This window comes from Solanum verrucosum, unplaced genomic scaffold (assembly GCF_900185275.1).
Source record: "Solanum verrucosum unplaced genomic scaffold, falcon-dt-bn FXZP01000101.1, whole genome shotgun sequence".
Taxonomy (NCBI): Eukaryota; Viridiplantae; Streptophyta; class Magnoliopsida; order Solanales; family Solanaceae; genus Solanum; species Solanum verrucosum.
Window position 1 is genome coordinate 2,934,083 of NW_026020111.1, and position 13,522 is coordinate 2,947,604.

Consider the following 13,522-nt stretch of genomic DNA (forward strand, 5'->3'; position numbering starts at 1 on the left):
TACTTTTCGAGCTGGGATAAATAATTCCAGTATTGATAACTCATCTTCGGGACAAGTTCTTAGTCCTGAAATGGTAGAACAAATGACCGTGTCAGTCTTTTCAGGTTCGAGATTACAAGGTAATGATGTTACATCTAAATTTTGGATTATTGATTCGGGTGTTTCCAATATATGACCAACTTAACAAGTATACTAAAAAAAGTTTGTTAGTATCAAGGTCCATCAAAATTACAGATTGTCAATGGTAGTAATTTACCGATTATCAAGGTTGGGGATATTATTTCAATTTTTAAAAATATTTTTGTTTCACCAAAGTTGTCAACTAGTCTTAGTTCAGTTGGACAATCGATAGATAACATTTGTGATGAGAATTTTTCTCGTAATAGTTGTCTTTTGCTGGATCAGGTGTCAGAGATGATAAATGCAAATGGGCCTAAACTTGGAAGATTGTTTTCTATACACTTTTCAATTCATCATGTTCTATCTTTTGTTTGTACTTCTACAACTAATAAGACTGAGGTTTGGCATAAGCTTCTAGGACATCCAAATTCTATTGTGTTGTTTCATTTATTAAATTTTGGTTTATTGGGAAATAATACTCAATCTTTGTCTGCTTCCATTGATTGTTCTACTTGTAAATTAGGCAAAAGTAAAACTCTTCCCTTTCCTAATTTTGGTAGTTGTGATACAAAATGTTTTGATGTCATTCATAGTGATTTTTGGAGAATTTTACCAATTATTTCTCATGCTAATTTCAAGTACTTTGTGATATTCGTAGATGATTATAATCGATTTCCATGGATGTATTTTCTTCGATTTAAATTTGAGGTATTTTCTATGTGCAAGACATTTTTGGCTTACATTGAGACTCAATTTTCTATAAGCATCAAATTATTAAGATCTGATTCTGGTGGAGAATATATGTCTTATGAATTCAAAAATTTCTTGCTTGAGAAAGAAATTATCTCACAACATTCTTGCCCATATACACCACAACAAAATGGAGTTGATGAGCATAAGAATTATCATCTTTTAGATGTCACTCATACTTAATTGAATGAGTCCTCTTTCCCATCCAAATACTAGGTGGAAGATTTGTCTACGGTTGTCTATTTAATTAGTAGACTACCATATAAAGCAGAGGCGATTCTAGGATTTAAAGTCTCCAGATGCCAAGTAAATTCATCGATCAAATCAATTTAGGTGTTGAATCAAACTATTTGTCTTGCCGGTCTATATGACAAACCAAACAAAAAAATATGAACAGTAATAAGATGACATTTATGTATTATACATATATACTACAAATTCGCACCCCACATTCAACTGAGACCATGAAGTTCAAGGTTAAAATTTTCAATGAATTATGAAAGTATCGAGTTGATAACTCAAATATAGATGAAAAAATAGCTGAATTGGATCGATTGGGTGAGGGAGGTTGATATTTGGAGAAGAAGACGGACATCATTTTTAATTTAAAGAGAAAGAACAAAACTTTTCTTTTTAACTTTTATATCTTTAAATAAATATTAACTAATAAAAAAGAACAAAAAAGTCAAAGATTATTAAATTAAATTAGTAAAAAATAATTATTTATTAAAACTTAATAATAAATCAATAACAATAAGAAACAAAAAAAGATTTGTTACTGCTGACTGTGACTATGGTGTTGTACAATTTATTTTTAAAAGGCAATCAGTGGGATTCGATCCCGTAACCTCCACCAAGAAATGAGGACCCTCTGCCACCGGCACCACGAAGTGATTTGGTTCACTGGGTGGCAAGTTCATAATATATATGTATGTTGTATATATATATACCTATATGTATAGAGTTTTCGTCGAAACTTGTGGGTGGCGTGGCACCCCAGGGGCCTTGATAGATCCGCCCCTGATATAAAGTGCTAAATCTTGAGTCTTCATAATTTTGTCTTTGTCACCAAAATCCTAGCTGTGATAATTTTCATACATTTAGTTATATTTGTTTTGTGTATCTACCTCCTTCTCAGCGCAATAAACTTTATGTTTCTTCTACTAAATGCGCTTTTATCGGTTATAGTACTTCACAAAAAGATCTTATTTGCTATGATCCATGTAGTGACAAATGTCATGTTTTAGAAATGTTGTTTACTTTGAAAATCAGTATTTCTTTTCTACTCATGTTGAGTCATCTTTTGTTTCTCCTCTTCTTCCTACTTTTAAAGATTTGTCATTTTCTTTTAAGCGGTTCAAACCCGGATATGTCTATGAATGACATCGGTCGAATTTACCCCATCCAAAAACTATTCCACCACCTAAGATTGCACCAAACTAGAATCTGAGAATTCTGCAAGGTCTGATCCTCTTGAGCTTAGCGGCGATCTACCAGAGTATCTCGTACTCCTAATTGTTATGAATTTTCCTCTACTTTATCCATTATTTATGTTCCAACTTGTTACTCACAAGCTTCGAAGCATGAATGTTGGTAGAAAGCAATGGAGGAAGAAATTTTGGTCCTTAAAGAAAATAACATGTGGGACATTATTTCATGTCCTTCAAATGTCCGTCCAATTGGATGTAAATGGGTTTATTCAATTAAAATTCATTCTGATAGAACTCTTGATAAATACAAATCTCGGTTGGTTGTTATTGGTAGTAGACGTGAGTATGGTGTGGACTATGAAGAGACTTTTGTACCAGTAGCAAAAATGACTACGCTGCGAACAATTATTGTCATTGTTGCTTCGCAAAATTGGCCTCTTCATTAAATGGATGTCAAACATATTTTTCTCTATGGTGATCTTAAAGAAGATATTTATGTGAAACGTCCACATGTTTTATTCTCATCACCTACACCATATGTATGCAAGTTGAAGTGGTCTTTGTATGGACTAAAAAAACTCCTAGAGCTTGGTTTGATAAGTTTTGATCTACTTTGCTAAAATTCTCTTTTGAGCAGAGCAAATATGACTCATCTTTGTTTCTTTGGTAAACATCTACATGTTATGTTCATATTTTGATATATGTAGATGACATTATTTTCATAGAACATATTTTTTGTTAATCACTAGTCTCTAACAACAGCTTAAATATTCTTTTCATATGAATTATCTTTGTGCTCTTACATATTTCTTGGGCTTGGAAGTTTGTAATTATTCTTCAGGTGTGTTTCTAAACCAGCACAAATATACTCAGAATCTGCTTTCTTTGGCTGATCTTTAAGATTCCTTCTCTGTAGCTACTCCATTGGAATCGAATGTGAAGTATCGTCATGAGGAATATGATATTCTTCCTGATCCAAATAAATTTTGACAATTAATTGGGAGCCTTAATAATCTTACTATTACTCGGTTTGATATCTCTTTTGTAATTCAGTAAGTTAGTCAATTTATGCAAGCTCCCATAATCTCCATTTGGTGGCAGTTGGTCGCATCATTCGGTATCTTCTAGGAACATCTACTCGTGGGTTATTATTTCCTAGTTGTTTTCCTATTCGTCTTAATGCTTTTAGTGATTTTGATTGGGCGGGATGTACTGATACTCATCATTCAGTCACTGGTTGGTGCATGTTTCTTTGAGAATCGTTGATATCTTGGAAGAGTAAGAAGCAAGATTGTGTAGCAAAATCTTCAACAGAGTCTGAATATAGATCTATGTCTACTGCTTGCGCCAAGAATATTTGGCTTCATGGATTACTTGATGGGATTGGATTTCTAATCTAATCCTACTCTTCTCAATACTGATAATACAAGTGCTATTCAGATTACTACTAATCTGGTTTACTATGAGAGGACCAAACACATCAAAGTAGACTGTCATTATATATGAGAAGTTGTAGATAAATGAGTCATTACTCTTTCAGACGTGTCCAGTGATATTCAGATAGCTGATGCATTTACAAAATCCATGGCACGACAATGTCATCAGATTCTAGTAGGCAAATTGATGCTTCTTGATACACCAACATCAATTTGAGGGGGGATGTTAGCATTATGAATTAATAGAGAATGATTATATATATTAATTTATATGGGGTTGTAAACAAGTGTAATTATCGAGATTTATTATAGTAATCATAGAGAATAATATTGTGATACAATAGTGGATTTGGAGAGATAACATCAAATTTAGAGGAATTTGAATACAGATTTAAAGGGATTGAATAACTGATCTTTAGAGATAGGAACAACATATCTTTAGGGATATGTAATGTGTATACTCTCTATATAAAGGAAAAACTCTCACTTTAAAAGGCATTCAGCAAAATCTTGACATGTACCTTCGAGGTGTCTGTCCACCCTCAACTCCTGGCATGAATGCATGATAGGGCCCATGACGCTGGAAATAGCTACCACCTCGGTGTGAACCCTTACCTCCAGATAAGGCACCAATAAATTGATCGGACTAACGGGCCCTCTTTGGGTCCCCAAACTTCTCTTTCACCATCAATTCTGCCTCTTTGGCAGTACTTATGATGGACATAAAAGAAGCCTCCTCTCGAGCAGCTCTTAATACATAAGATCTGATAGAGAAAGTCACACCTCTCATGAACCTGCGAACCTTTTCGGCCTCATCCGGAACAATGGTTGTAACATGCCTAGCCTACTGACAGAAACAGGTTTCATACTCTGTAATCGACAAGCGACCCTATCTTAAGTCTTCAAATCTCAAATGACTCTTCTCTCTCATGCTCCAATGGATGAAATTTTCATGAAAAGCACTAGAGAGCATATCCCAAGTCACTGAAGGAGACCTAACTGACCTAGACCTCACACACATCCTTCATCACTCTCTAGCAGGTCCTCGGAGCTATAGTGAAACATAACGAACAACATATGTATCAACCATACCTACTGCCTCTAGCAACTCGTGGAATATAGTCAGAAACTTGTGAGAGTCCTCGCTCTTCCCACCCTGAAATTGGGGTCATTTCATCTTCTAAAATCTACCTCTCATATCTACGTTATTCGTCCTCTGTTAGGACTACCTTGAGAGCAATTTGTACACTAACAGATGGTGTGGGACTATTGGTGGATGAATAACTGAAGCCTGATGCTGCTCTGGGGTCTAAGCCCCTACTTTCATCTGAGAACCTTGTTATGTCTGCTACCCCACCACTTTAAGAGAAGGTCTCTATTACACTCAACATCCTCAACAATGTATCCTGAAACAAGGGAGTTGCTACCTAGTCAGGAGGAACCGAGTCCTCTCCGATCTCAACCTATGATTTTGCGGAGGCCTCACTTGGCCTTCCTCTAGCTGGTTTTGCTTCACGGGCACGACCTCTAGTTGGTGCTACTCTGCAAGAACGACCTCTAGCTCAGACCCTACCCCTACCCCTAACTGTGGTTACAACAATTGTCTCGAGGACTGCCTCCCCTCTATCATCGGAAATAGTAACTCTTGTCCATGCCATTTGCCAAAGGAATAAGTGTCAACTCAGTACTAGCTAAGGTAACCACACACAATAAGAAAGAATGAATAAAAAAGAGGTTTCCTAACCGTCTTCATAGCCTCTCGAAGATAAGTATAAATATATCTGTAGCGATCCTCAAGACCCTGCTTGGACATGGCTTGTACAAACGTGAGACCTATGAACCTGCATTTGATACCATTTGCCATAATCCAAAAATGGAAATGATGACACTCATCTTATCCTACCAAGACAAGTCAGCTGAAAACCCAACAACACGATAGAAATGTGGAAATAAACTAACAATAACATAAGTGCGGAAAAACTTAGTCATTCTCAACATAACCCCAAAACCTGGTTGTCACGTGCACAAACCACTAATGTAAAATATAAAATTTGAAAGATAAGTATAAGTCTCAAGGTCTTTGTTTCTCGAATAGAACAATGACATATGTAAGGAATAAGAGGGACTGCCAGGATGACAAGAAACTACCTCTCAATGTATGCTCATAAAATCACACATATTCGGGTTTTAAACCTACACAAGTGTAAAACCAAGAAGTGATTACCAAATAATACGATATCCAACAAGCAACCCACTAAACACAAGGTACAACTAGCCTAGAATATGAGTACTCGTTACCATAATCTGCAAAAAGAATCAGCCAAATCTAATAGCTCACGATACACAAATCACAATGTTTCATAATCACATTCCAACAGTTACAGTTCAACAATCACAAGTATTAAGTTGATCAAGTAGAAGTATCAAGTTCATCAATCACAAGTATCACGTACAACAATCATAAGTATCAAGTACATCAATCATAAGTATCAAGTACATTAATCATAAGTATTAAGTCAGGATTCATGAGGAACACCCAAGATCCATACAATCACTAAAAGCAACCTTGACCTCAATACCACTTATCGGAAGAGACTTTGGCATCAACATAACATACCGGAATAGACCTTGCTATCAATCACACCTACCGAAATAGACCTCGACATCAATATACTTACCAGAATAGACCTCAATATCAATATCACTCACCAAAATAGACCCCGATATAATCTCCACACATCTCATTACAATATTCATCATTAATGTAAATAAGCATATTCACACAATAATGAGGAGATGATAATTCAAGAAATTCACATCCACAATAATACTATCAAAGTATTTCATCAAGCACTGATTCAAAATCAACACTCAAGGCAATTCACAATACACAATACACTACTATCAACACATTGTCTTTTTTATTAATCCATTTTCAATTATTAAGATCAATCTATAAGAGCAATTTAACCTATCACCTCATTTTCATTACTCCCTAACACACATAATGAAGAGAATACAAGATTCTACAAGTTTCAACAAGGTTTAGAGATTTACTTGCCTTGAATCAATCAAAAGTCAATCCGAGACTTGAGATTCCCTTCCGGATAATATCCAAATCAACACAATCTAGCCAAACAAGTATTCACAATGAGATTCTGAAACTAACAACACCCATGTCAAACATTTTGAATAAATGGGTCAAATTGACTCAAAACCTCAATTATGAAAATAAGGTTTGAGTCTAAAAATTGCTACATAAATATGTTATCCAAAGAATTTGGAATCCATTGGTGAAAACCATTTCAAAAATAGAATTGTATTCAACTCATAATTACCTGTTTTCTTAAAACTTGAAGTTCTTGAAAACCTTGCAAATTTGCCAATAAAAAATTCCATTTTATTTTATGTTAAAACCACAATTGATAGTGGGAAATTGAAGAATTAGGGTAACAAACACACTTACCCAAAATATTCACCACAAAAAGTCTCTTTAAACTCGCCTTGAAGGAATTTCCAACTCGAGTCTGCTAGGTAGAGTTACTGCCATGATGACTTTTCCTAAGCCTTAAACTCATTTCCTTAGATAATATTTCAGCCATTCTAGTTAGGCCTTTTTGAAAGTAGATCCGGTATATTATCATTTGAATTCACATAGCCAACTATGATAATTCCACTAAAGAGTAGTTCTCTAACAGTATTATCTCTACGTCTTATATGATGAGACTTTATGTTATACATAATTCTCCATGTCCTACTTATTCCAGCTTGACTATCACAATGTATACATATTTATGTCAACTATTTGGGCAAAAAAGAATACCTTTTAAGAGATTTTGCGGTCATTCAACTTCTTCTCGGCCTCATCCAGAGTGATAAACTCAGATTCCGTTATAGAGCGAGCGATACATGTATGTTAGGATGATTTTTAGAAGACTTCTCCTCCACCGAGAGTAAATACATATGCACTCATGGTCTTTACTTCATTTGACTCGTGATCCAATTTGCATTTCTATATCCTTCCATTACTGTTGGATATTTGTTATGATTCAAAACATAGTTTTAAGTATATTTTAACTACCCCAAAACTTTTTTCATTGTAATCCAATGATTTTATTAGGATTACTCATGAACCTAGTGAGTTTACTAATAATGCATGATATATCTGACCGCATACAATTCATGATATACAACATAATTAAGTGAAAAAACTCATAGTTATTGAAGTCTTGACAATATTGAAATTCAAATACTTGAACTTGTCAAGTATCTTTTCAGTATCATGACTATGACAATGCTAAATCTTGTGGAGTTCTAAGGATTTTTGTACCTAAGATCACATCAACAACTCCAAGGTCTTTCATATCAAAGTTTCTTTCTAGCTTATGCTTAGTATCATTTATGCCATAAGTGTCTCTACTGATGATCAACATATCAATGACCTTGATGTTAACACATTTATCACATTCATTAATCTTAAATCTATTTCCCAACATGGTTTGATCAAACTTCGAATGTCATTGTTTGAGTACCTGTTTTAGTCTATAGAGTGACTTAACATGTTTGCACACTTTCTTTTCTTTATTAGGAACCAAAAAGTTTCTTCCTCCAATTCTTCATTTTAAGAAAGTTATTCTCACATCCATTTGATGAATTTGAAGGCCATATACCGCAGGTAGTGCAATTAACATCTAAATTAATGTAATCTTAGTTACTAGCGACTATGTATCAAAATAATCAAGACCTTCTTTTTGTCTAAAGCCTTTAACGACAAGTCTAGCTTTTATATTTATCAATAGTTCCACGAGCTTTTTTTTTTTAGGATCTACTTTGAACCCAAAGATTTATTTCATGAAGGATGATCTACCTATTTCCAAATATGATTGCCCAAGATTGAATCAAAATCTCCCCATTGACAACCTTTAAAAAGGACGAGTCTATAAAAGACAAATCTTCTTGGAATGTATGAGGCTCATTTTCAAGAAGAAATGTTACAAAATCATATCTGAAAAAAGTAAATATCTTTTGACATTTACTACACCTTGAAATATCTTTATTAAGTACATTCTCCTTTGTTTCTTCCTGATGTCGTTTAAGATCCTTTACTAGAAAACACAACTCTAATTTATATGTATAAATGTGTTCAAATAATTCAGTGTTATCTGATTCAATTATCATATTATAATGAATATTTAGATGTTCAGACTTATGAACTAAAAATCGACATGCTTTACTATTTGTAGCATATCCAATGAAAGCATAATCCACATACTTAGGTCCTATTTTGATCTTTTGGGATATGAACTTGAACTTTGGTTAGACACACTCACACTTTGAAATATTTTAAGTTGAGTTTTCTTCCTTTTCATTTCTCATATGAAATATATTGTCTTACTATAGGGCACTCTATTGAGTATTCGTTTTGCGGTAAGGATAACTTCCCCCACAAGTTTTATGGTAAACCTAAACTACTAAGTAAGACATTCAACATTTCCTTCAAAATTCATTTATTTTGCAGAATTCCATAAGATTGAGGTGAGTAAGGGGAAATAGTTTGATGGATGATTTCATTTTCTAGGAATATTTTTGCGAAAGGAGATTCATACTCTCCACCCCTATCACTTTCTATCTTTTTTTTTATTCAACTTATTTTCAACTTTAGTTTTATATTACATAAATTCTTCTATTGTTTCATCTTTACCATTCAACAAATAGACATAACAATATCTTGTGCAATTGTCAATAAATGTTATAAAATACTTTTTTCCACCATGAGATGGTGTTGACTTCATATCACAAATGGTTAGTGTGAATCAACTCTAAGGGATCAAAATTTCTTTCAACAAATTTATAAGAATACTTAGCATACTTAGATTCAACACAAACTTGACATTTTTATTTATTGTACTCAAAGTTAGAAAAAACTTCTAAGTTGCTAAGTTTTCACAAGATTTTGTAATTGACATGTCTCAAACGTTCATTTCATATACAGCTTGACTCAAGCAAGTAAGAAGAAGTAGAAATATTGTGCTTGAGAAGACCCCCTGTCATGTAACTTTTTCTTACAAATATTTTGTTCTTACTTATTATACCTTTGTCACATACAAACATTGTTTAGAGTCAGAACCATGTCAGATGTCATTTTCAAAAGGTCCTTTTCATAACCTTCCATTTTAGTTGTTGTGGAATTACTATTGAGCATAGTGAGACTGAGGAGCTGTTATATGAGTTAGTTAGGATGAACAGTAAATGTCATGAAGTTAGTTAGCTGTTAGTTACTAGTTAAATTGTGGCTAGTTTATAATTAACTAGACTAGATGGTTAAAGTAGATCCAATTATACACACTATATATAGTGGTGTCGATATTTTGTAAAGAATAATTCTGTACTGAATATTCAATACATTTTCAGTTTCTCTTCTTCTTCATAATCGCTCTTCACATTGTTATCATGGTATCAGAGCTTCAGGGACTCCATTGACGATCTCTGTTTTTCAGTGCAGTAGATAGCTTGTTGTATTGTAAACAAAGGCAGATCGTGGAAAAGGCTTGAAGTTTCAGTTTACAACAATGGCACCTGATCCTAATCCAGAAATCACTTCCAGTTCTATGCAAGGAGGACAAATTGTAATTGATGCACATCATCCCTTACATCTTCAAGCTTGCGACACTCCAGATAGTTCTCTGGTTTCTATTCAGTTGACTGGATCTAAAAATTACGCTTTATGGAGTAGATCAATGAAAATAGGTCTACTAGGTAAAGGTAAATTGGGATTTGTTGATGGCAAATGCCCTAAGAGTTCATTTCCTGCTTCACTTCATGATCTATGGGAGAAATGTAATGCCATAGTACTCTCTTAGATCATGATATCTGTTGGTAGGGAGTTACTTAGTGGTATAGTGTATGCTAGCAATGTTCAGCAGGTGTGGAATGATTTAAAGGAAAGGTTCGACTAAGTAGATGGTTCTAGAATTATTTTTTCTCCACAAAGAGATTGCTACTCTGACTCAAGGAGTATTATCAGTCTCTAGCTATTACTCTAAGCTCAAGGAGCTTTGGATGGAGTTTGATTCCCTTATGTCTTGTCCTGGTTGTGCATGTGAAGTGTCTAAGACCTATGTTGTTCATTTCAAATATCAAAGGTTAATGCAATTTCTTCTAGGGTTGAATGAATCCTATAATCAGTGTCGAAGTCAAATCATGATGATGGATCCTACACCAGGTGTGAACAAAGCTTACTCATTAGTAATGGCTGAAGAGTGTCAGAGAGTACTTGGTAAATCGAATATAGTAGGGACTGAAGGCATTAGCTCTATTAATTCTAGGCAATTGACTGAAGCAATGGCATTTTTCAGTAATGGGAAGGGGTTTACTAGATCAGGAGGACCTACAATCCAGTTTGGAGGATCTACTCAGTCTGGATCAAGTTTTAGACCTCAGAAATCCCTTAACAACAATATGTATTGTGATTATTGCAACTGGAAGGGCCACACTAGAGCTGTGTGTTTTAGATTGTATGGGTACCCTGCTAACTGGAAAGGTAAGAGGAGGACTAGCCCTGGTCCTATCACTGCTGCCAACCTTGTAAGAGCAAATTCTCCTAGCAATGGTAATGCTAGTTTCATGGATTTCCAGTCTAGTTCAGGGTCTCCTGGTCAAGTTTTTACTACTGGGAACAGTTCAGGCAACTATCAGATTCATCAACCTCCTTCGTTATTAGAAGGTACTTCCTACTCAAATTCTTCCCCTGCTCTTATGACTAACATGCAGCCCTACCAGTATCAGACTACATAGTGGCCATATCTAGTGCAACAGCCATCTCCTCATCAATACATGCAAATGCCACTGGAACTTGAGAAGACTACCAGTAATGCTGCTGGAAGAGCATCAGGTATGTTAAACTGTTTTATTCATCCAAATGTTGTTGACAAATGGATAGTAGATTCAGGAGCCTCCAAGCATATGGTCAATGCTCTTCACTTGTTAACTCACTTTATTACTCTCCATGATTCCCTTAAGGGTAAAGTGCACTTACCTACTGGTAGTTTAGCTAAGGTCAGTCATATTGGTTGTTCTCAGATACTTGGAGGGATTGAGATCACCAATGTACTGTATGTTCTTGAGTTCAAGTATAACTTTCTCTCTGTGCCAAAGTTAACTAAGGAGTTAAATTGTTGTGTTCTTTTCTATCCTAATCACTGTGTATTTCAGGATCTCTCTAGTGGGAAGGTGAGGGGGATTGGCAAGTTGGAGAATGATTGGTATGTTCTTCAAGCTGATTGTCAGTTGAAGTCACAAGCAACAGTTTCTTTGTCATCAGCTTATGCAGTTTCCACTCCTACATCATGTGTCTCACCACCTACTATAGCTCCTGTTAACAAAAATGTCTCTCTATGGCATAAACGGCTTGGCCATGTTCCATTTACTACTCTTAAAATGCTTGGATGTTTCAAATCATTGTCTTTCAAGTCTGATACAATTTGTACTGTATGTCCCTTAGCTAAACAGTCAAAACTTCCTTTTCCATTGAGCAATACAACAACTACTACTTGTTTTCATACTTTACATGCTGATGTATGGGGTCCTTATAGAGTGCCTACTCATGATCATAAACGATATTTTCTCACAATTGTGGATGATTGTTCCAGATATACTTGGTTATTTTTGTTAAATTCCAAGTCTGAAGTAATTGTAGAGCTTCAAAATTTTCTTATTATGCCTTGGAGTTGATAACTGAGATGGGTTTAAGTGGAGCCAAACCAGTGTCTACACCTCTGGATCCTAATCTTAAGCTAACATCCATTGAGTATGATACACATGTGCAAGGATCAGGAACTACTATATCAGACAGGCCCTTAAAGGATGTTGGCAGATACCAAAGATTAGTGGGAAGGTTGTTATACTTAACTATGACCAGAGTTGATATCTCCTTTGCAGTACAGACATTAAGTCAATTTATGCATGCTCCTAAAGAATCCCATATGGAAGCTGCTCTAAGGGTAGTCAAATATATCAAGACAGCTCCTGGACTTGGTTTGTTTATGCCTGCTCAAAGTTCAGAACTTCTGACTGTCTATTGTGATTCAGACTGGGGTACTTGTGTACAAACAAGAAAGTCTGTAACTGGATATTTAGTAAAATTTGGAGATGCACTTATCACCTGGAAATCAAAGAAGCAAGAGACTGTTGCCAGAAGCTCTGCTGAAGCTGAGTTCAGGAGTATGGCTTCAGCAGTTGCAGAAATAACTTGGCTAATTGGAGTGTACAAGGAACTAGGGGTGACTATCAAACAACCAGTGGATCTATTTCTGTGACAGCAAGGCTGTAATACAAATTGCAGCCAATCCCATTTTTCATGAAAGAACTAAACACTTCGATATTGATTGTTACTTTGTCAGAGAAAAACTAACTCAGGATATGATTAAGACTCATCATGTATCCACCAGAGATCAGTTAGCAGATCTTCTTACAAAAGGGTTATGGAAGGCTCCTCATCTGCACTTAATGACCAAGCTGAGTTTAAAAGACATCTTTCAGCCAACAGCTTGAGGAGGGGTGTTGAGCATAGTGAGACTGAGGAGCTGTTATATGAGTTAGTTAGGATGAACAGTAAATGTCATGAAATTAGTTAGCTGTTAGTTACTAGTTAAACTGTTTAGTTTATAATTAACTAGACTAGATGGTTAAAGTAGATCCAATTATACACACTATATATAGTGGTGTAGATATTTTGTAAAGAATAATTTTGTATAGAATATTCAATACATTTTCAGTTTCTCTTCTTCT

At 35.0% G+C, this 13,522-nt stretch overlaps 1 protein-coding gene across 1 annotated transcript; it reads left to right on the plus strand.

Annotated features, from left to right (window-relative positions):
- Positions 1-12,474: 12,474 nt before the first annotated feature.
- On the plus strand, positions 12,475-13,050 carry LOC125825540 (secreted RxLR effector protein 161-like). Its single transcript, XM_049504871.1, has one exon. It carries the CDS (start codon positions 12,475-12,477, stop codon positions 13,048-13,050), a length of 576 nt encoding a protein of 191 aa, XP_049360828.1.
- Positions 13,051-13,522: the final 472 nt, after the last annotated feature.